The 22379-nt window shown below is 46.4% G+C and overlaps 1 protein-coding gene across 1 annotated transcript in view; it reads left to right on the top strand.

Annotated features, from left to right (window-relative positions):
* Positions 1 to 21726, top strand: part of LAMC3 (laminin subunit gamma 3) — a 98706-nt gene extending 76980 nt beyond the window's left edge. Inside the window, exons 17-23 of the mRNA XM_048512188.1 lie at positions 101 to 239; positions 3422 to 3574; positions 7079 to 7187; positions 12617 to 12807; positions 15471 to 15617; positions 17942 to 18041; positions 20481 to 21726. Coding sequence (XP_048368145.1) covers positions 101 to 239; positions 3422 to 3574; positions 7079 to 7187; positions 12617 to 12807; positions 15471 to 15617; positions 17942 to 18041; positions 20481 to 20731 — 1090 coding nt within the window. The 3' untranslated portion in view covers positions 20732 to 21726. The remainder of the gene's footprint in view (positions 1 to 100; positions 240 to 3421; positions 3575 to 7078; positions 7188 to 12616; positions 12808 to 15470; positions 15618 to 17941; positions 18042 to 20480) is intronic.
* The last annotated feature ends 653 nt before the right edge of the window (positions 21727 to 22379 follow it).

Below are 22379 nucleotides of genomic sequence, written 5' to 3' on the forward strand. Positions count from 1 at the left end.
ACTGACTCTGAAGATGAACCAGTGCATGGAACCTGCTGCAGAGATGATCTTCTTCTTTTGTTACTCCTCTTGCTACACAGATGGCTACTTCTCCCCACAGGTATCAGAGAATCCAAACAATGCAGCAAGAGCTCAGATCTGAGATGGAAAAGGCTACAGCCAAGAAGACCTTTGCTTCAGTTCAGCAGATCAGCATGGAAATGTCAAAGAACCTGTCACGGATCACCACTTCAGAGCTGGTAGGCAGTGGAAAGGCTATGCTGAAAAATGGTTGGCCCAAAAAGAGGTATTAACATACCTTATACTGAACCAGATTCTGGGTCCATCAAGGCCGGTACTGTCCACACAGACTGGCAGTGGCTGTCCAGGGTTTCAGGCAGAGGCTCTCATAACACTTCCTATCTGGTCCTTTTACCTGGGATTGAAGAAGTTGCTCTGCCATTCAGCCACTTGACCTCACTTGTAGCTATTAATCTTGAGCAAATTGTAAGTGGTCAATACCAGTGCTGTACCAGGGCTAAATTGTGCCCCCCCCCCACGGGCCTGGCTCCCCACATCCCCCGGCACCCCACTTGCAGGAGCCAGGGAGCCAGCAGGGAGGGTAAGGGAGGTCGGGGCAAGGCTTGGATGGGCGCCAAGGGGGCAGGCCAGCTCCTGGGCCACCCACTGCTGAACCCCACCCCCCGGCCTCCTTCCCCAGGGTCTGGAGGCGGCAGGAGACAGCCTGCAGGGAGGGGCTCGGCAGCATGCGGCTCAGGCGCACACCATGTCGTCATGATGAAACAGCTCCATGGCTCCCCACATGATGAAACAGCAGCACCAGCATTAGTGATGAAACAGCATGCGCCAGGGGACATGGGGTACCAGCAGTTTGATTCCTGTCCCCCACCCCCCACCCCAGTGAATTTCAGTAGGGCTGTGCAAACCTCCTAGACCAGTGATGGCGAACCTTTTCGAGACCGAGTGCCCAAACTGCAACCCAAAACCCACTTATTTATCGCAAAGTGCCAACACGGCAATTTAACCTGAATACTGAGGTTTTAGTATTAAAAAAATGGTTGGCTCCAAGGTGCGCGTTACTCGGGAGTAAGCTTGGTGGTAGTTGGTGGCTTTGCTTTGAAGCAACCGGGCAACTCTTCCAACGGGTGAATCACGACCCTAGGAGGGTTTACTCAGAAGCAAGCCCCATTGCCAGCAACTGAGTTTACTCCCAGGTAGAAGATCGAGCTTCAGTTCTTCGCGTGAAAATCAGTGGGGTTTAACAGTGCTTAACAGGGTTACCTACACTGCTTCCCCAAAACTAGGTCTTAGGTTTAATGCTAATAATCTCCCTGAAATAATTACACTGTTATCACATGATGAACTTGTTAGGACTTGACAGTTAGATCACCAAAATCTACTTGACAGCTTGGCTGATGCAATACTCTACCTTTCACCTAGTTTCAGTGGGTGATGCAACCATGACTAAGCACATCATGTGTGATTGCATCACTGCTCCCTGATTGGTTGTATGTCTCTATGTATATGCACAGAACAGTTTGGTCTATGCGTGCTTTGGTTATCCAGTTGCTGCGCTGCACTCTGTCAGACTGTTTTGTGCTTTTGGAAACAAGGAATAAAACCCTTCTGTTCTTTGAAGTGAACAACGCCTGGGTTCCTGTGTTTTCTTTTCCTTAACTGCTTCTGCTGTTACCACGACCGCTGCTGGGTGGCTCCTTCTCAGAACTCTGTGCATGCATGCCCACAGAGAGGGTGAGTGCCACCTCTGGCACCCGTGCCATAGGTTCGCCACCACTGTCCTAGAGGGAGTGCACTGTGAAATTCAGATCTTGGTGACCATCTGAGTTTTGATCTTTTGGGGCTGCAGAAGCCGCAGGGGACATTCTTCTCCATCTCAAAAAATAAGCTCACTTGACAGGTCCATGCCAGATGAATGTGGCTTTTCCCAGAAGTGGTTCTCCTCATCAGAGGCTGGGTCAGTGGTGGCGAACCTACGGCACAGGTGCCAGAGGTGGCACAGAGCCCTCTCTGTGGGCACGTGCAAACAGAGTTCATAATGTGGGGGGAAATCCCCCCCCCCCCCACATACACACACACATCTAGGCTGGCCTGGGCCGCTGGGCTCGATTATTAGCATTAAACCTAAAACCTAGTTTTGGGGAAGCAGTGTAGGTAACCCTGTTGAGCGCTGTTAAACCCCACTGATTTTCACGCGAAGAACTGAAGCTCCATCTTTTACCTGGGAGTAAACTCGGTTGCTGGCAATGGGGCTTGCTTCTGAGTAAACCCTCCTAGGGTCGTGATTCACCCGTTGGAAGAGTTGCCCGGTTGCTTCAAAGCAAAGCCACCGACTACCACCAAGCTCACTCCCAAGTAATGCACGCCTTGGAGCCAACCGTTTTGTCTAAGCTAAAACCTCAGTATTCAGGTTAAATTGCCGTGTTGGCACTTTGCGATAAATAAGTGGGTTTTGGGTTGCAATTTGGGCACTCGGTCTCGAAAAGGTTCGCCATCACTGGGCTAGGTGATGATTTGCAGCTCTTTTGCATCATTGGCAGCCATGGGAAGATCTGGCAGAGACCCCCTGCATCTTTGTGGCTGGGTGGATTGACCCTTTTGCTACCTGGGCAGTTCCAGTGGAGGGCCACTTGTGGCCAGGAACAAGCAGAGTCAAGCTGAGGTCACAGCAACCGTGGATATTCACTTGTTGCTGTTGTTGCCCCTGCCTGAATTCCTAAGGGGCCCCGGGGGCACTGCCAGCCCAGGTGGTTCCACTTACCGCAAGTCCTGATTTCCTCCTGCCTGTTGTGCTGACTGCTGTTTTTTGCTGTGAGCAGAATGGGCCTGGTTTTCTCTCCTTTGCCTTTTGCAAAGCTGTTGATGGAGTCCAAGAAGGGGAGGAACTAGGCAGCCAGTGGGCCAGGCAGCCTGAAGGAGGAAGCCTCATTCTTGAAGAGAAATATATGTTTTGACTGTATTGGTTTTTTCCAGAATTGGCCTTTAATTGTTCCAGAGAAAGAGTCTGAAGTATGTTCTCTATCTGAAGCTAAGCACTCTGATGCCCTAGCACTTTGGACCAGAGAGTCACCTAGATTCTGGAGTATCTCCCATGGAAATTGTGGGCTTCTTCTAAACCAGCATGTTTGAAATTGTATTGTCGAAGGCTTTCACGGCTGGATTCAACTTGTTCTGGTGGGTTTTCCGGCCTGTGTGGCAGTGGTCACAGATGCAGGCAGAAAGTTAGGAACAAGATCCACCAGACCATGGCTGCAAAGCCTGGAAAACCCACCAGAACCATGTTTGAAATCCTTCTTTGCTTATTAAAAGTTACACACTTCAGTCAAATTCTTGAGGCAACCTAGTGCATAATTTTAAAAATCAGATTGAAGAGCCTAAAATGCTCTGGCATTTGATCCTACAGCACCCCCTGCTGGGGCAAGCAGAAAATGTCACTCAAGGTACAAAAGAGCTGGAACAGCTGTTGGAGTCAGTGGCAGAACAGGTGGCGAATGGATCCCTTGCTATACAGGCCAGCCTAGAGGGAGAGAAATGGAGGATGGAGCAGCTGGAACAGGTTAGGAATCCTTCTGAAATTTTCCTCTTCCAAATTTCTTCCCAGTTTTTAGAGTTCTGAACAACCAGCTCTTGTTTCCAGAGTGAAACTAATATGCTAGGAATACTGTATTATTTTGCATTTTGTTTCTTAATTTTATGCAGAGCATTTTGTGTGTGTATATGCACGTACGCGCATGCAGATTTCTGTTCCTGAAATTGATATGCCCCTTTTCCCTCCTCTGTGTTACCAATGTGCCTTCATCAAACCATTCAAAAAGACAATGGCAGGTGAGGATTCTTTTTGTGCGATGTGTTATTAATGTGCTGGAGTGCACATGCAATAAAATGATGACCTAACAAAAGTTGCTTGTGTGCTACAGTAGCACTGAGATTATTTTTCTGCAGTATTTTATTTGCACAGCAGTAACATTTGCACAGCAGTAACAGAAAAGTACCCTGACCTAGATGACCCAAGCTCTCATTAGAGATTGGAAGCCAAATAAAACCAGATCGCCTACTACCTGGGTGGGAGACTGCCAAGGAAGCCCAGGGTCCACTGGGCAGAGGCAAGCAATGGAAACCACCTTTCACTGCCTCTTGTCTTGAAAACTTGTGAGGTCACCATCAGTCACCTCGTTATCAGATAAACCCATGGTATGTGTGGAGGGCTGCTTTTGAAGCCATTCTCCTACCTGTTCTGCCAACGTTGCAAGCAGCTTAGGAATTCAGTGCCAAGATGGAATGCCATCCTCCGCACTGGCCCAGTGTCACCCATAAGGACAGAAAAACCTGCCTGGGCTAGCCCTCGCCAACATCAGCCTTGCAAACTCAGTTGTCTCAACCCTTCCTAAAGAGATTAGGAAAAGGCAATAGCTTTCAGCCTACAAAGCCAGTTACCAACTCTAGTCCTGACTCACAAACCTCCATGAGACAAAGGATATGTTAACAAAGATTTCTGCCAAAATACTAATCTCACCTTCCAAGGACCACCCTAATTTGCATTTGGCATTGTCCTGAAGTTGTTGTTAAATCAACTTCACTTTAAAAATATAACTATCTCTGGGCACTCCCTGTCTTAAAACAGGAAGCCGAGTGCCAAACCATTCAGTTTAATTATCCACCACTTAATTTAAGTTTCCAACACATAATCTAAGTGTCCTTCTTTTGTCTTCCCTCCTTTATTTTGGGAGATTAGAGTCTCTTAGCAAAACTTTAGCATTATTCTCCTTATAACTAGCCCCTCAACAAGCATTTAGTATTCAGTATTTCCCTGGATGTTTCTTGCTAATACAGTTTCTGTGTTGCCTTTCTTCTTCTACGGGAGCTGAGCACAGGTTGCTGAACTCTGCTCATCAGATAATTATCGCCTTATTTCCAAAAAATCCCTTACTTTTCCAGATTTTTACTCTATATCCTAGGACTGGGTGAATGCTGCTTTGATTTGTGTGCATGTACATTTATTATTTTTACCCCTTTTATTCCTGTGGATTTCTTGCAGAAACCCATCTGTGTAAACTTTGCTGACAAAAATCTCAAGCTTATCCGACTTCTCACTACACTGCTCTTGCTAATTCTCCCACTATAAAAAGGGTGGGATTCACTTATTGGTGGGATTCAGCCTATTCTCACCAGTTCAGTAGAACTGGTTGCTAATTTTTTGTCTAGTTCAGACAACTGGTTGTAATCCCACCACTGAATCATTTCAGAACCGGTTGTTACATTATTTGAATCCCACCACTGGGCAGACCCCATCATTTCAGGTGACAATCTATGGCCCTTTCCGCATGGCCAGCTTGCAGGGGTGCATCGGCATAGTTTATGCCGATGCACCCCCATGGGACCGTTCGCACGGACCGCTTTCGCACAGGCTGCACCACTCCCAAATATTGCTTACCTCCAGTCTCCTTCCGTCGTGTTGTGGAGGCCAGGGACAGTTTCTCCCCCCTGGCCAGAGCGACGACCCTGGAGTCAGAGGCTAGGAGGTGTGTCTCCTGGCCTCTACAATGTGATGGAAGGAGACCAGAAGTAAGCAATGTTTGGGAGGGCTGGGGGAGAAACGCCAGCTGCCACCCAGTGCCGTTCACATGGCACCAAATGGAAGCCAGCATTTGCTAAAAACCTCGCTCTCGAGCAAGGTTTGAAAACACCGTTTGGGCTGGAACATAGCACCACTGCATCAATTTGGCAGCAGTGCCTGTGCGAAGGGTCCCCCCCAAAATGGTGTTTTACCAGGCCAAAATTGTTGATTTTGGCCCGTGCAAAAAGGGCCTAAGACTTGGCAGTACTTTCCACTTCCATCACCAGCACAAAAAACAATTCAACATGAATGAGAGGATCAGAAAGCTGCAGTTCTGCAATTAATTTTTAAAAATTAGACCAAAATTTAGGAGTGGAATTTAGCGCCAAAAGGCATCAAAGAACGAAATGGGAAGTCCACTGATCATGAAGCTGGAAGGGGGAGTGGCTGCGAGTGGAATGGAGGCTGGTTTTGAACCTGGAGAGCTTGTGTGGTAAAGGCGACTGACTTCTTGAACTGTAAATGTTTAAATCAGTAATGGCTCCATGTTCTTTGGAAGTGCCCTCAAGTCATTCCCTACTTCGGCACACACAAACACCCACAACCTAGCAGTGCTGAGATGCCATCACTGTTCCCGGAAGCAGGAAAGGCAGACAGTTTCTCTGTTGCAAAATAAGATCTGTTTCTTTCTGCCATCACTCCTCAGATGACCAGCCTGTGGAGCAGATTTTGATCTCCTTGTCTTCCTTGCCTCATGTTTTAAGAAGGTTGATAACTGGTTAACAGGATTTGTTTCCGAGGTTCATCTTCCGTGTATGCTTGTTATTCTATTTAAAAAACCAACAAATCCAAAACTTTTTAAACCAACAAATCCAACACTTTTTAAAAAAACAAGCCAGTGCGTTGTAGAGGTTGGGGCATCTGACTAGGATCTAGGAGACCCAACATCATATTACACCAGAAATGTGTAGCTCATATTTCTATCTTGCTTTGAATCCAACATCTGAGTGAAGAGACAAGTTTAGAAAATATAGCTCAATGGCCCCCAGTCACCCCTCAAGAGACTGTATCTTTAATAACTGATCTTAAACGTGGAAAGTCCTTTGGGCCTGACTTCATTGTTCCTGAGCTAATAAAAGCTAATACAGCTTGTTGGTCACAAATTCCACTGCTTGCCCCGGGTACTATTTATTGTAGATTCACCCCTAGGTGGATGATGTTGAGGAGGAAGAGCCTGAAGTTCCCTCTTCCTCTCTGTTGGGGCCCTTATCAAAATTGTGCTTCTTCTTGCCTTGGGAATTAAATTTTAGTACAAAACATCAAACTTAACTACAGGACTGGTGGAGGACACAAGGATTTTCTAACATGAGAACTGAGCCTAAGGAACACAGACATATTAGATGTGTTTTTGTCCACTGTGAGTGGACTATCCACTCACAGCAGATAGGTGTGTTTTTCTGGCTACACACATGCAGAATCTCACTCCTGCCTTCTCTCTGTTTGCAGCTATGGCAAAAAGCAAAAGGGACCCACCTGCTGGCCGCATCGTCACTCTCAAGTGGAGAGGCCATCTTCTCTGAAGCCAAGACCTTGCTGGCCAGCCTGGATGGTAAAAGTAGGCAGCCTGTGCAAATCCCAAAAGATGAATACCCTCACCCAACCCTAGAGCTTGTTTTTAAAAACTTTGGCTCATTCCGCACATGCAGAATAATGCACTTTCAAACTGCTTTCAATGCTCTTTGAAGCTGTGCGGAATGGCAAAATCCACTTGCAAACAGTTGTGAAAGTGGTTTGAAAACGCATTATTTTGCGTGTGCAGAAGGGGCCATTGTTTAAATCCTGTTGGTAAGAATTGACAGCTAAGATGCTTAAAACATTTAGCAAGTTCTGTAACAAAACTCTGTATTTGGTTTTCAGTTTGATGTGTAGGTTATTCAGTTGTGGCTATCTATGCAGATATTCTACGTGCTTTTGCCTGCTTCCTCTTGGGCAGGATGAATTGTCAAAAAATGGAAAGTTTAGATCAAAAACTGGCCAGATTTGGATGGGCTTTTTTAAATAAATGAAAGCTAGAACAGAAGAGGAATATGGGGATTCGCAGGTGGGCCAGGGGGAGCTGGTGGATAGCTGTATCACATGAAGATTCTCTTCATATCCTCTCTCTTTTAGGGCTTGAACTAAAAGGCGGGGGAAAGAGGTATGTGTTTTGTGGTGTGCTTCCCTCCCCCCACCAATTAGCAGCTCTATGTAGCTGCTTTGAAGACTGAGAAAGTGGTGCTGGGGGAGAATGTGTTTAAGACTAATCAGCATACTCCTGACTGCTAACCCACTCACTAAAGCATTTCAACTATGCACTGAAGCATTGATCGTGCAATTTAATAAATAATTATAAAGGGCAAAAATTGCACAAAAAGTGCAAAGGTGATACGCATGCCTACAAAATTCCTGTATCATAATAATAATAGCAGCACAGATAACATGTGTATAAATCAGTACACTTAAGGTACAAACAAAATATGTGTGCTGAGTCCTTCCCACCACAGCCACTACTGCTGTCTTTTAATCCAGTAGAGTTCCCTAGAGCACAACCCTGGCGCCATGTGCTCTCGTCAATGGAGATTCTTTCAGTGACTCTCCAGTTGAGAATAGATGATATGGAAACAAAGCATTCCAATCCACACCCACAAAAAATCCAAAATGCACTCCACGGTACAAGCTGGCATTTTCAACTGAAGCCTTCATTAGTAGACAAATTATCTCTGGTGGATTCCGCACAGCATAATGACCGTGGGTTACACCTGTTATTTTTGAATCTGGGTCTATTTTATTCCATTTTTGTCCTTTGCATGGTTAGGTCTCGGACCTTAAACCAACAAACAGACTCTGGATTCTTGATCAGTAGCATTTATGGAAAGGCAGCAAGGACCTAGCTTGAGAAAGCCAGTTCTGCTCGACCTGGCTTTCTTGGGCTCCTTTATCCTTGCCCAACTCCCCCCTCCCAATTTCCCAGAGAAAGTGTGAAAAGCAATTTTTTCAGGCTTGGGTGCCTCCAAGGCTGCGATGGGGATAGCTGCGGCCACCTGCCTCACCTTCCCCCTCAGACAACAGGCACATCCTGTTTCCCTGAGCCAGAGAGGGTCATTCAGCCTAGTTATCTGCAGTTGGTGTCAAAGCAATAAGCATGTGAATGGAAAGGAAAGGAAGAGAAAGGCCCTTTACACGTCAATCAGAGCTTACATCAATCAGGTTACATGAAGGTTGCATTTAGGATACATAGACCAGCCGCTGCTCCTAACAGGTGCCCATTTTCCATGAAGGAAACAATTCGTTTTCTTTCTGCCCCTTCACACGAACCCACTATTTTTTTACATGCAAACAGAGCTGTGCAGGCACAAACACCCCGTTTTTCCTGCATTCTGGCTGTTCCATCACCACAGTTCCCCTTCCGCCCTTTCCCACCCTTTGCCAAAGGAACGCTTCTGATTGGTGGAGAAGCTACAGCAACTCTGGGAGCCCAAGCAGGATCTCCCCCTCCCATTTCTCCAGCGTGGAAAAAAAAGTTTAGGGCTTTGAAACCACCACACATGCAAACATGAAGCATGCAGGGACCCCCTGCCCTTAACTTGTGACAAAATAATAACATCTGTCCAAAAAGGGAGCAAAGCAGTATGTCTCCTCCACTACCCAAAGGTGTGCATCTGTCTAGCAACGTGCTCTGAGCACCCGAAAAAGGAAAGGAAACAGGGCCACTGCTCTCAATGGCCCCGTTTGTGAATCCATCACTGTACACATTTGGGTGAAATGGCACTCACAGTTGTTGGGTCAGGTCTAGGATTCATTCAATTACAGACCCTGGGATTTATCACACAGTCGTCTTTATTGGAAAGAACACTGAACCCCTGGCTTTTGCAAAGCCAGTTCTAACCCCTCCCCCGCCCCCCGCCCCCGGTTCTCCACAGCTTTATTACTTCTGTTGATCACTCCCTCCCCTGCCCCCATCTACGTAAAGTAAAAGCGGGAAAAGAAGAGTTGGAAAATGAAAGTCCCTTCCCAAGGTCTGGGAAAGATAAAGAGCCACCTGGCTTCCCCCACCCCCCTTCGCAGAGAGGCCCAGAGATGCCACCGTTATCTATGTTGCAAGCACAGAGAGACAGGAAACATGAAAGGGGAGATTCAGCAACCCAGAGAGAGGCCCCAGACATGAAGCACACGCTGACACGTTGCCACAGAGAGAAAACATGCCTGGGGGACCTTTCTGAGTCACACCAGTGGGCAGCTCAGCAGAAGCCGACATGACATAAGGTGGGAGAACAGGCAGCGGGGCGGGGCCCATGCCATTCCCTCAGGAGGGGGCTCAACCCAGGATTTTTCAGAAACATTGTGATTTTGGTGATTTTTGAAAAACCCGGGTTGAGGGAAATATAACACACCAATCCCACTTTGGGGGAGGAACCCATGCAGAGTACTTCCCCGAATTGGGATATTTCTCTTCATCAACCTATTATATTTCTACTGTGCAGAATCCGCCACTATGACCCTGGCCTCAATCCAATGCATGGGATTTAGCCTAAAGGGAATTGAGTCTGACAGGTTTTCCCCGTGTTTGGTTTCCGTGACTGACGAAGAATCTCCATTGAGGAGAACACATTTGGGAATGCCACAAGTTAAAAAGTGATGCCATCATCATAGCCTCTAGATCAGGGGTCTGCAACCTGCAGCTCCGGAGCCGCATGTGGCTCTTTCAGCCTTATACTGTGGCTCCACGTGGCCTGGAGGTCGAAGGGTAGTGTGGGCGTGTCCCTCTAGAGCAGCGTTGGAAGGAAAGGTGAGTGGAGGGGCTGAACCGGAAGCGGCTCCGTGTGGAGCCGCCTCTCCAGCTTGGTAGATCTTCGGGGCCATGGAAAAAAGGGTCTAAATGGCTCTTTGGGTGGTAAAGGTTGCCGACCCCTGCTCTAAATTGTTTGTGGTGGGTTCTGGTGGGTTTTCCGGGCTGTGTGGCCGTGGTCTGGTGGATCTTGTTCCTAACATTTCACCTGCATCTGTAGCTGGCATCTTCAGAGGTGTATCACAGAGAGCAGCATGTTACACACTGTGTCCTGTGAGAAGGGAATGTTTAGTGGGGTATATATTGTCCATGTCCCAGGGTGTATATATTGTCCCAGGGTGTATATATCTAGATCAGGGGCCTGCAATCTATGGCCCTCCAGATGTTTATGGACTTCAATTCCCAATAGCCCTTGCCAGCAAGGCCAATTGGCAGAGCTGATGGGAATCATAGTCCATTAACATCTGGAGGGCCATAGATTGCAGACCCATACTCTAGATCAAGAGGGAATCTGAACCCTTTAGCTCCTTTTGCCCCTACAGATCTCAAAGGAGCAAAAACCAAAAAGACTTCGGGTCAGCTAGAACACCTTCATACAGACCCAGGTCTTCTGGAAAACAATTCCAATGAGGAAAAGGAGAGAGACGCAACCCCTCCAAAGGGGCTTCCCCATGACTGCCTCACAGAGGCGTAGCAAAAGCGCCTAGTGCACTGATGCGTCCTCTGCCCCCGTCCCACCCTGGAATGCCTCCGTTCTTCCCCGGAACGCCCCCGGAATGCCCCCAGAACAACCTCACTGCACTCTGTGTGTTGTGTCATGCCCCACCCCTCACCCCCTTGGAGCTATGCCTCTGCTGCCCCATCAGAGGAAGATGGTGGTTCTTAATAGAAACCTGGCACTGCTCCATCACAGACAGTTGGGTACTGCAAATCGTATAACAGGGATACAAAATAGAATTCAGATCCAAGTCCCCCTACCTTTTCCAACCATCTATAAGGTTCTTGTACTTTAGTCAATAATTAGAAAGGTTCAAGAACTTTATGGAACTGTGTCAGTTATCCTTGCTGCAGAAAGCCAGAGCAAGTATCTCTGCCTGGTATCTCTCCACGTGCCTAGGAAATACCTACACCTCTAACTGGACCAACCCCATTTTCAGTATATGCGCCACCCTTTGACCTATCATCCTCGTCCAGGGTTTTTACGAAGGTGCTGGTAATCTTAAAATTGCACTCCTACAACAGAAGGGAGTCGACATTTACCCTTACTTAGGCCCTTTCCGCACGGGCAAAATACAGCGACCGAGGGATGGCAAAAACGCCGTCCCTGGGCGGCTGTTCACACAGGAGGCACAGCTGCATCACAGCAGCGCTGTCCTGGGCGCCCGGGAGCGGCGTGAAGCCACCGCTGTAAACCTCGCTTGTTGAGCGAGGTTTTTGCAAAGCGGCGCCTTCCCATCAGCGCAATGTGAACCGCACTGCTGGGAAGATGCCGCTTTTCCTGTTGCCTCCACTGACCTCATCTTCCAGCGTCGCTCTGGAGTGCTGCAGAGACCCGCCCACGCTGTACTCAGACCCCTGGAGGTAGGAGGGCAGCGTGGGCGGGTCCCTTCAGCCCTCCAAAGCGATGCTGAAAGATGAGATCAGTGGAGGGGGCCATGCGGAGCCGCCTCTCTGGCTGGGGGGAAGTCAGGGCTGAACGCATGCCTGCGAGCGAACGGCCTCCGATCCTCCACCGGCACAATTCATGCTGGTGGAGGTTCGTTTCCACATGTGTGCTGGACATTTATGTCCATCTACTGGACATAAAAGGGAGATACAATGTTCAGGTGGATCAGCTGAGCCGAATCAAGGAGAATGGATTCCATACAAACAAGTATTTCCACAGATAGTGAACAGATTTGGCATACCAATAATAGATCCGTTCACATCCTGACAGAACAACCAGATTCCCAGGTTTATATCGCCTGGGAGGATACAGTGGCCACAAAACCTTCTGGAACCATTTCCATCAATCCGTCTGCTGGAGAAATTACTCAGGAAAATACAGGAGGAGAAGGTGCTGGTCTCAGTCATTGCCCCTCATTGACCCAGGAGGGCATGGTTTTCAGAACTGATAAAATTGTCACAACTATCATCATGGCCTCTACCATGAATATAGAGATTACCATTGCCTAGTGTCCATGGTTCCAAATGGGAATGACCTCTTTTTTTCCCATAAGGATTGAAAAGGCACCAGGAGCGCCAGTCCCTCATGAAGAGGAGAACAACGATCATTCGAGAGAGGATGATAGCCGATGCCCAGAAGAAGGCCAGGCAAGCACAGAAGATTCTGGGAGATTCTGTCTCTGTCTCTTCTAATGCTGAAAAAACTGCCAGAGACGCAGAGTCACTCACGAAGGAGGAAGCTACGGTATGCAAGGCCAAGATGTGCTTGGCCCACCTATGGCTCACGAATAGCAGGCCTTAAAAAAAAAATTCCAAAACCAAGAAAAAAAGAAAGGGGAAAAATTCAAATTGCGTAACTAATAAAAAGGGGATTCTATGCCAATAAAGGCTTGCTTCTTAAATAAAAAGGGGAGGAGGGACATAGAGAGTAGAAATACAAACATCACAATAGTGGGGGCAGATCTAACAATACATACTTGGTTAAGGGTTTGAATGATCGAACAATGAACCCTTAGCCAATTACTGTGCATGGCACACAGGAACCAAAGCCCTGTGTGTCCTGCACCCCCACTGGCCATGGGCATGGCAAATCCTTCCCCTCACCTGCCCCCCTTAAAGCCAGTCGGGCAGCTAAGCACCTGGCTGAGCCTTTCCCCTGCCCACTTCCACCCCCGGCATTATACTAGAAAATAATAACAATGTTGGTAAAGAATAACTATGAAAAAGTATGAAATGTAATAAAGAAAGACTTGAAGATATGGCAAAAATTAAACCTATCTATGATAGGAAGAATTAGTTTAATAAAAATGTTGGTTTTACCAAAACTAATATATCTTTTTCAAAATATACCATTAATAACATCAAAACAAAACTTTGATATATGGAGGTCAGAAATAACGAAATTTATTTGGGCTGGGAGGAAACCAAGAATCAAATGCCAGAATGCTGGACATGAGATTATATCACGACGCAGCAGCACTGTCCTGGATTCAAGACTGGTCAAAATTGGAAAATAAAACAGTTTTAAATGTAGAAGGATTCACTATAGATAAGGGATGGCATAATTATTTATGGTCAAGGACCCTAATAGATAGGAAGGTGATAGAATATTTAAGAATCACTATATATGGAATATTTTATTAAAAATATGGATGAAATATTAAAAAAAATTACATGAAAATCCCCCCATGGTTATCTAGAGCAGAAGCCTTACAAATTAAAGATACCAGACCTTAAACCCAAATCTTTAATAATAGGAGAGCATTCTTTCCGGTGGTTTACATATTTTCAATTGAGATTTTTAAAAAAAAAAAAAAAGATAGAAGAAATTGGGGATTAGCTAAGGATTTGACAAAGCATTAACACATTCGGGTCCAAAAGAATTGAGTAGGATATATCAAGTATTGTTAAAACAAAACACAAAACAGGAAAAAGTGAAAAATACAATGATTAAATGGGCTGAAAATACGGGGAAAATAATAACACTAGAACAATGGACGGAGTATTGGAAGAATATATACAAATTCTCCCCCAATACAGATAGATGGGAAAATAATGTTAAAATGTTTATAGAACTTACCTGACACCTATCATAATTGCAAAAGGACAAAAGGGCTACTTGCCTTGTAGAAAATGTAGAAAAGAGAAGCGCACCTTTTTCCATATGTGGTGGACCTGCGAAAAAGTGAAAGGTTATTGGAATATAATACATAAGCAAATAGAAAAAGTATTGGAAATAAATTTTTAAAGAACAGCCTTGATGTACCTTCTGAGTCCCGTATTAGAGGGGACGCAAAAAAAAGCAGCAAGAATAACTTTGGTAAAGTATTGGAAAACGGAAATAATACCATCTAGAGAAAAATGGGAATCAAAAGTAATGGATTATGCAAATATGGACAGATTGGCAAACCAAATGAAGAAAACATTGAATAACTATGTAACTAAATGGAATCCATGGTATCAATATATGACATGCCAGGATGGATTATCCATCAACCCAATAGAATACTAACTTAGACATTAACCTAGACATTAACTAATACAATATCTATTGAAAGAATAACTGACAGACAATAATATATGAAAAACAACTCCCTATAAAGGATATAATGTTCAACTATAACAATTAGAGGGAAAGTTTGCTAAAAATATGCTATTTAATAACTGATATTTTGTTATTTTGTTATTCCTTATAATTACGTTTTCTTTTTCTTCCTTTTTTTACAGATATGAAATATACATATACAACTAACAAATGTTGAGAAAACAGAAAGTTATTAACTATGAATTTCTTTTTATTTAGTAAATAAAGTTACAGTAAGGTTTAGTTGTATTTTTATAATTAAATAACTATAGAATAACTGTAGTGGAAGTGAAGGGGGGAAGGGTTGGGAATTTTAACTTTAATATAGCAATCTTTCATTCCCCTAAATTAGATTAGTGGAGGTGCTGGTACAATAGTGGTAGGTAGGTAGGTGGGTGGGTGGATGGATGGATGGGTGGATGGATGGATGGATGGATGGATGGATGGATGGATGGATGGATGGATGGATGGATGGATGGATGGATGGATGGATGGATGGATGGATGGATGGATGGATGGATGGATGGATGGATGGATGGATGGATGGATGGATCATTAACATAATATGTTAACCATAAATATGATTTGTTTGTATTGTCAACTTCTCCAAACGGAATGAAATGGATGTATTGCTTCATAAATACAAATGATATTTATTTTTATTTACTTGCTTTGAAAACTAATAAAAATATTTTGAAAAATAATAATGAGGGGATTTAAGAGAAAGAGGGAAACAGGTTTCCTCCAACGTTCCTGCCTCTTGGCCAACAGTGCGAGTGCCACGTACAAATTCCTTCCTCTGTTCCTTTGGGTCCTTTGTGCAGAAAGTCCAGGCTATGTTCAGAGACGCCAAGGAAGAGAAGAAGCATGCCAGTGAACTCCGGACGCGTGTTGATCTGACCACGGCAGAAATATTTAGACAAGAGCAAGAGACCGAAGATCTTGGCAGCAGGCAAGAGGGATCTGTCCAGGTCAGTTGTGTTCGCAGGCCTCGGGGCAGTGATCCCTTGGTGACAATCCAGCCCTTCCACCTCTGGCTTTTTCCAGGAATGGTTGCACATATCTTGAGGTGTGTGTCTGATGCCAGGATAGCTCTAGAACATCTTTAACAGTTGGTGGTTTGAAGGTGAGAGACCGTGAGTCAGTCGGGGAGCATCTGCTTTGCATGCAGATGGCCCCTGGCTCAATCCCCAGCATTTCCAGTTAGAAGGATCAGGCAGCAGGTGAGGTGAAAAGACCTTCGCCTGAGACCATGTGGAGAGCAGCTGCCAGGCTGAGTAGAGAAGACAGTTCTGACTTTGATGGAGCAATGGCCTTACCTGGCCTAAGGTAGCGTCATGTTTGTTCGTTTGTTTATTTGCTTGTTTAATTCCCTGCTTTTCTCCCCAATGGTGACTGAAAGCTGTTTACATCATTTTCCTCTCCTCCACTTGATCCTCATAATAGCCCAGTGAGGAAAGCCAGGCTGAGAGTCACTCCACAGGCTCCCATGGCACAAGTGGGGATTTGAACCGGAGTGTCCCAGATAACAGTCCAGCATTCTTAACCACTGCCCTAATCTAGCTCCAGTGTGCTCCTGGGATGTCCATAATATACACAGGCTGAGGTCAAATTCAACTCCCACTGAATGACCTTGGGCAATCCCGCCCCCCCGCCCCCTTGCCAAACTTCAGCCACAGCTACCCGTAGGAGGTGGTGAAAAACCTGGTGGAATCCAATAGCCCTGATCACACTGTAAGGGCCAAGTGCCGTTCCATGATGCAAAAGCAAATGCAGTTTGCAGTCGAGGTGTCTCACGGCTCTTTCCGGAAGTCACCATCTTAAGGTTTAATTGATCTTCATAGCCCACATTTGTGCCCTCATAAGGGCCACCAAAGGGGTGTTTTTTAATCAAATTAAAACATACATGGTGAAATCACATTTTAAAACCAATCGAAGACCAACACATTGTTAAAGCTAAAGCAGAACTGAAGACATACAAAGACAGGAAAACAACAATTGAAAGCATGAAAGCAATGGACCGTATATAGATGACATAGCATCAAATGAAAAACGACTATCCCAGACAAAAACAGATTGGTCCCCATGTTTGACAGGCGGCTGCCACATTGGCAAAGCTGTGGGTTATGTTGTGCATGGGTTTGGGTTGCCAGGATGGACCCAGAGAGATTCTACTGTGGGTCTGGGATGGGAAGATGACCCGTGAGAACCGTCTTGCACGGCCCTTTCTGTGAGGGCAGAGCCTTGATAATGGTTGGGGATCACTTCAGATCTCTCACCCAGCTGTTGAAATCCCAGCATCCTGTTCCAGTTTTGTTTCTTCCTTGCGCAAACTGCATCCATGATTCTTTATTTGCCCTGAGTTTTCTGTTTCCTCCCACAGACATTTCCATTTGTGGTAGAGTGGGTGGTGATTTCCACAGACCAGTCCTTTACTCCATATACTGTTCCTACTAAGCTCTAGGAATAAAATGGGGGTGGGGGGAGGTGGCTCAGGGGGGAGAAACTAATGCCTGCTCCATGAAAATTGCAGATAGTTGGATGCATGTGCTCTCCCTGCAAATGGACGCATTTTTTTTGTTAGTCGATGTGCATTATTCATTGATATAAGCATTATTTACTAGTGTGTATGCAAGTTATGCACACAGAAATTATTTTAATCTTTTTGAGCCTGTTGGCACATTTGAAATTCTGGCACAGCACAGTGGCACAGCTGCAGAAGGAGGCGGAGCTAGCCACAAACTTATTGCCACAGCTTAACTTCAGTCACAGAGTGTAGATCCTTGTGCTGTGCTGGCAGCTGCGGCCAACAAACATTTTAAAAGATATGCACAGCCAATCCAATCTCCAATAGTCAGTCAGAAGCCTTGCAAGGTAAAAGCTACCTGGCCCTGCCCACCTCCTAAAAACATTTGGTGGGCACCAGAAAAGGCATCAGCAGGCACCATGGTGCCCATGGGGATCCATGTTGGGGATCCATGTCATGCAGCATATGGGTGCAGTGATACAAACGAAGCTACAAATCTGGTCAATGGCTGAGAAATCTCCAACCCCTACCCCAGCAGAAATGAATCTGCAAGTAAATTGTATTTTCTTCTCCCCAATGCTAACGTATACTACACTTTTGGGAGCTCAAAGATGCCAGTTTCAGGTGATGAATCCAACCGTCACTGATTATCTTGTATATGGTAGTGCCAAGAGACTGTTTATGAGATTAATCAAGCTGAGTTTGGTGATGGGGAAATTCCTGAAATGGATCTGAGTATCAGCGTGAGTGAATTCGTCTTGTTTCCAGGTCAGTCTGGAGATGAATGATCTTCAGGAGAGCCTCAGAGAAGCCCAGAGTTCCTTGGAAAGGGATGTGGCCACCCTGAATGACCTGCTCCTCAGCCTAGGTGAGCCACTGATATCCTGCCCCATTCATTCCCTCATTTGTGAATGCAAAGGGAGGTCCCCAGCAGTTCAAAAGAGAGAACACCACCAGAATACTTTGGATCTTAGGAGACCATCAGGGAGATTCCTGGACTGATGACCATACACTGGTGTTCTGCCCTGCAGCAAGCGTATGACTCCTGCAGGGTAGAGATTCTTGTACTGAAGCCATTAGAGTTGCATTGTTGGAGATGCTGCGCACCCCACAGTTTGTGAGGGTGGGGAAATCGCTGCAGAGTTTTCCTCCTTCCTGGTCGCTGCAGTCAAAAGGCAAGATGAAGGTTGCCTGTTTTGTTTCTTTAAAGCCCTTTAAAGATGATATCGGTATTGCTTACATCAATATTGTTGAGTCTGCTTTTCATTGCTTTTGCATTTTTAGGGAAAAACCAGCTGCGGATCCCCGAGAGGAGTGGGGAGACTATCCCCAGGGATCCATGGCTGGCTTTTCCCTAAAAATGCAAAAGCAGTGACAATCAGCCCCACCAATATCAATATGTCAATATAAGCATTATCAATATTACCTTTAAAGGTAATCTTGCCTTTTGAGTGGGGGAAGGCAACCGCAAGTGCGGCTGTACAGCAGACAGTGAGACTCCTCCTCGCAGTTAAACAGGAAAGTGTGAGGAGGCCCCGCTGCGAAGGGACCCAGTTTGCAAGTAGTTGAACAGGCAGCTACCTTGCAACATGCAAAGAGAAAGATCTGGGTACTTGCTAGGGGGAATTTTGACTACAAAAATGGCCAGAACTAAGCAGCCTTTCAACTATCTCTGATCAAATTTAAAGTATTTTATGGCAGCTTTAAAAATGTTTGCTAAAAGCTGCACCAATAGCATGTAATGTGAAGTTCAGCCTTTAGCTAGTTCGCATCAACACCTGTTCCCTTGCAGTTCTGTTCATGTCCACTAGGTGCAACACCCTCTCTTTAAACAAGAGCATTTTTTAACAATGCCCATGCTCTGCTTGGTTCTGAGTACTAAAAGCTCATAGGGACAATACAGTCAGCAACCTCTGAGGCTACTCTAGAGGTACCCCCTCCTGCTACTTGCCCAATTCCTCTGCCTTTGCTGGGTATATAGAAATTTGTGGAGATATTTCCTGGCATGGAGTCCTTGCCAGGACTCCAAATCCTGGAAAGCTTGATTTCTGACTGCAAGAAGGCTGCTACAAAGTTAGTCAATGTAGGGCTGGTGCTCGCTGCCAGATCCTAGTCCAGAACTGTGACACATTCTAGACTTTCTTTTTGCTGGCTTCAGTCTTCTTAGGAAGGAAAATGCCGTAGGACTGGATGTTGCTGCTGACACAAAGATATTGGGATATTTGGTTAATGTAGATCAGGGGTAGGGAACCTGCGGCTCGAGAACCGCATGCGGCTCTTCTGCCCTTGCACTGCGGCTCCACGAGCCAATCCACCGGCTTCATCCTTGCCCGCCCTGCAGGCAGCGCAGGATCGTATGCGATCCAATTGCATCGCTGCCGGCTACCGCTGCGCTTCCCCCGCTGGAGCTGGGCGGGAAGCTTTTCCTGATGCGGTACACCGGCGAGGCCGAGCCGCCAGCTTCATCCTTACCCGCCCTGCAGGCAGCAGAGCGGGTGCACCAATTGCCCGCGGCCAGCTGGGCAGCGTCGTGGGCTTCCCCTCTCGCCCGCCTTGTTCGAGCGGTGCGGGCGCTTTCCCAGCAGCTGGCAAGGCCGAGCCGTTGGCCCCATCCTTGCCTGCCCTGCAGGCAGCAGGGCGGGTGCATCCATGCGCTTCTCAGAATGAGTGGAGTAAAAGGTAAAAAAGCCCAATATATGCAGTGTTATCTTTATTTTAAATGTCAAAAATTATTTGCGGCTCCAAGTGTTTTCTTTCCCCGTGGAAAATGGGTCCAAATGGCTCTTTGAGTGTTAAAGGTTCCCTGCCCCTGATGTAGATGTTTGCTAAGTCACAGTAGTGTGATATGAAGTGCAGTAAATGAATCTCAAAAGTTTTGTCCAAAGAGTAAAAAACTTACAGTTGTTCAAGGAAGTTCAGTTTATGCTCGGGTTGCAGTTAAGGGGGGGGGGGGGAGAGAGAAAAGCGGAATCTAAAGAGTACTTTCTCTACCACAAGTTACCAGCTGATCTGGCATCATGTGAATGGAAGCAGGAGGCACTGTTTCTATAGGAAAGACCTGTAGAGGCATTTGACTCCGTGAAGACCCATGCAAAAAGAAGAAAGGACATGGACGGGTGGGGGGTGTCATAGGACAGCTCCCAGCTTAAGACATCTCTTTGAGATGGCACTTTAAGGTGATGTGCTGAAACAAAATAGAAAGTGACCACATGGTGAAAGACAGGGGGGAGGGGCTTGGAAGCAGGGGTGCTGTTTTCAGAGGCAGCTCTGTGTAAGCTGGGTAACGCCATCATTCCTCTTGGCACAGGCAGCCTGGACCCCACCAGCAAAATGGAAGTGGTCCTGAATGCGACCGAGCTCCAGTTGAAGCGGCTGCGGCAGCATCTGGCTGGGTCTGGGGCCCTGGGGCGGAAGCTGAGCGCCTTGCAGCAGGGGGCTGAGCAGCAGCAGCAAACGATCGAGAACTTTGAGAAGGACCTGGAGGAGATCCAAAGCGATAAGCACAACCTGGAGGCCATTTTGCAAAGTTTGCCTGAGGAATGCTCAAGCTGGCAGTGAGCAGGGCTCTGTAAGCAGACCTCTCTACCCTGCTGGGGTCTCCAGACTGATGCACAATAGGAATGTGTGGTGGGCAGATATGGACTAAAGAAGTGTCAGCACTGGCTTCTGGAAGATATCTCCAAGATTGGTATTTAAAAAACAATGCTGGCAACAGATCAGGGCCAAGTGTGATTGGTGCTGTGGAGAGATAATACCATTGAATCCTCTGTGGATGTCAAAGTAAAAACAACAACAGTGGAGTTTTTCTCTGAAGTAGCTCCGATTCTCCAGGCATGGTGCACACAATTTCAAGCACAGCTTTGCAAAGTTTAAGCAGTAGAAACTTTGATCTGTGAGACTTCCAGAAAGCAGGATTTTGCGGCTTTTCTATGCTTCATTTTTCTATGCTTCATTTTTGTGTTTCCAGTCAAACGGTTTTTGCACATAGTTGTAGCACTTCCACTAAAACCATTTCAGAAAAACCCAAAACCAGCTCCCCAAAACAGGGGGACAGGATTCCCCCCCTCCTCATCTTTTTTTTTTTAGATATTTGATTTTTAGTAATTCCAGCTACACCTAACGGGATGCCTCAATCACCCGCCCATCTTTTTATCCGCTGCCCCCAGCTGTTGTGTCCACAGCACAGCCAGATGTTTTTGAGAGAACATCCATTCTTCACTGAAGGCCAGGTCTTCTGGCAGAAAACAACTGGAGGCCAATCAGTAGCCAAGCTCAGGACCAATGAGCTGCACAGACAGCTGCTGGCCTACAGATAACCCTCTCCACTGGTCTTATCGTTTGAAATAGAATACAGAATCTGCTTCACAGAGGCATATCCAGTGGTGGGATTCAGCAGGTTTGCAAACTGGAGCCCAAAGACAAACCTGTTTGGTGGTTCCCACCCCACCCCCACACCCCGTAGGGGTGGCCACCCTCCCCCACCACGACCAAACAATGATTTTTTTGCACCAGCTCACAAAACACCTCCCACAAATCACCCCCACCCCAGCAAAACATACATGGCTCTCTTCCCTCCAACTCTCTTTCCTAATTTTATCCTCACACCAACACTATGAGGTAGGTTGTTAGCCTGAGAAACAGCTCCAAGCCAGTGCACGTGGGTATTAAGCATGTAAATCTCTTGTAAATCACCCCCAGCAAAACATTTACCAAACAAATGTCAGCATCATCTCTCACAAAACACCTCCAGTGGAATCCACCCCCAAACAGCATCACTTTCAATGGTGTTTAAACTAGGGAGCCCAGATTCTTCTTTCAAATCCACCTTAAAGGGAGAATCTGGGGTCCCCATTTAAAACAACAGTGAAAGTGATGCTGTTTTGGGGTGGATTCCACTGTTTTGGGGTGGATTCCTTTAAATCCATGCCGAAGGGGGTGCCTGCTGTCAGGGATGCAATTGTTAAGCTAGCAGCACCAAACTTTCAGGGTATCTTTAGGAGACTCTCCTGATGATACCACTCAGGTTTGGTGAAGTTTGGTTCAGGGGGTCCAACGTTATGGACCCTCAAAGGTGTAGCCCCCATCTCCTACTAGCTCCCATTGGAAACAATGGGGGATGGAGCACCCCCTTTGGGAGTCCATATCTTTGGACCCCTTGAACCAAACCTCACTCAACCTGGGTGGTATCATCAGGAGAGTCTCCCGA

Source organism: Sphaerodactylus townsendi, linkage group LG12, assembly GCF_021028975.2.
Source record: "Sphaerodactylus townsendi isolate TG3544 linkage group LG12, MPM_Stown_v2.3, whole genome shotgun sequence".
Lineage (NCBI taxonomy): Eukaryota > Metazoa > Chordata > Lepidosauria > Squamata > Sphaerodactylidae > Sphaerodactylus > Sphaerodactylus townsendi.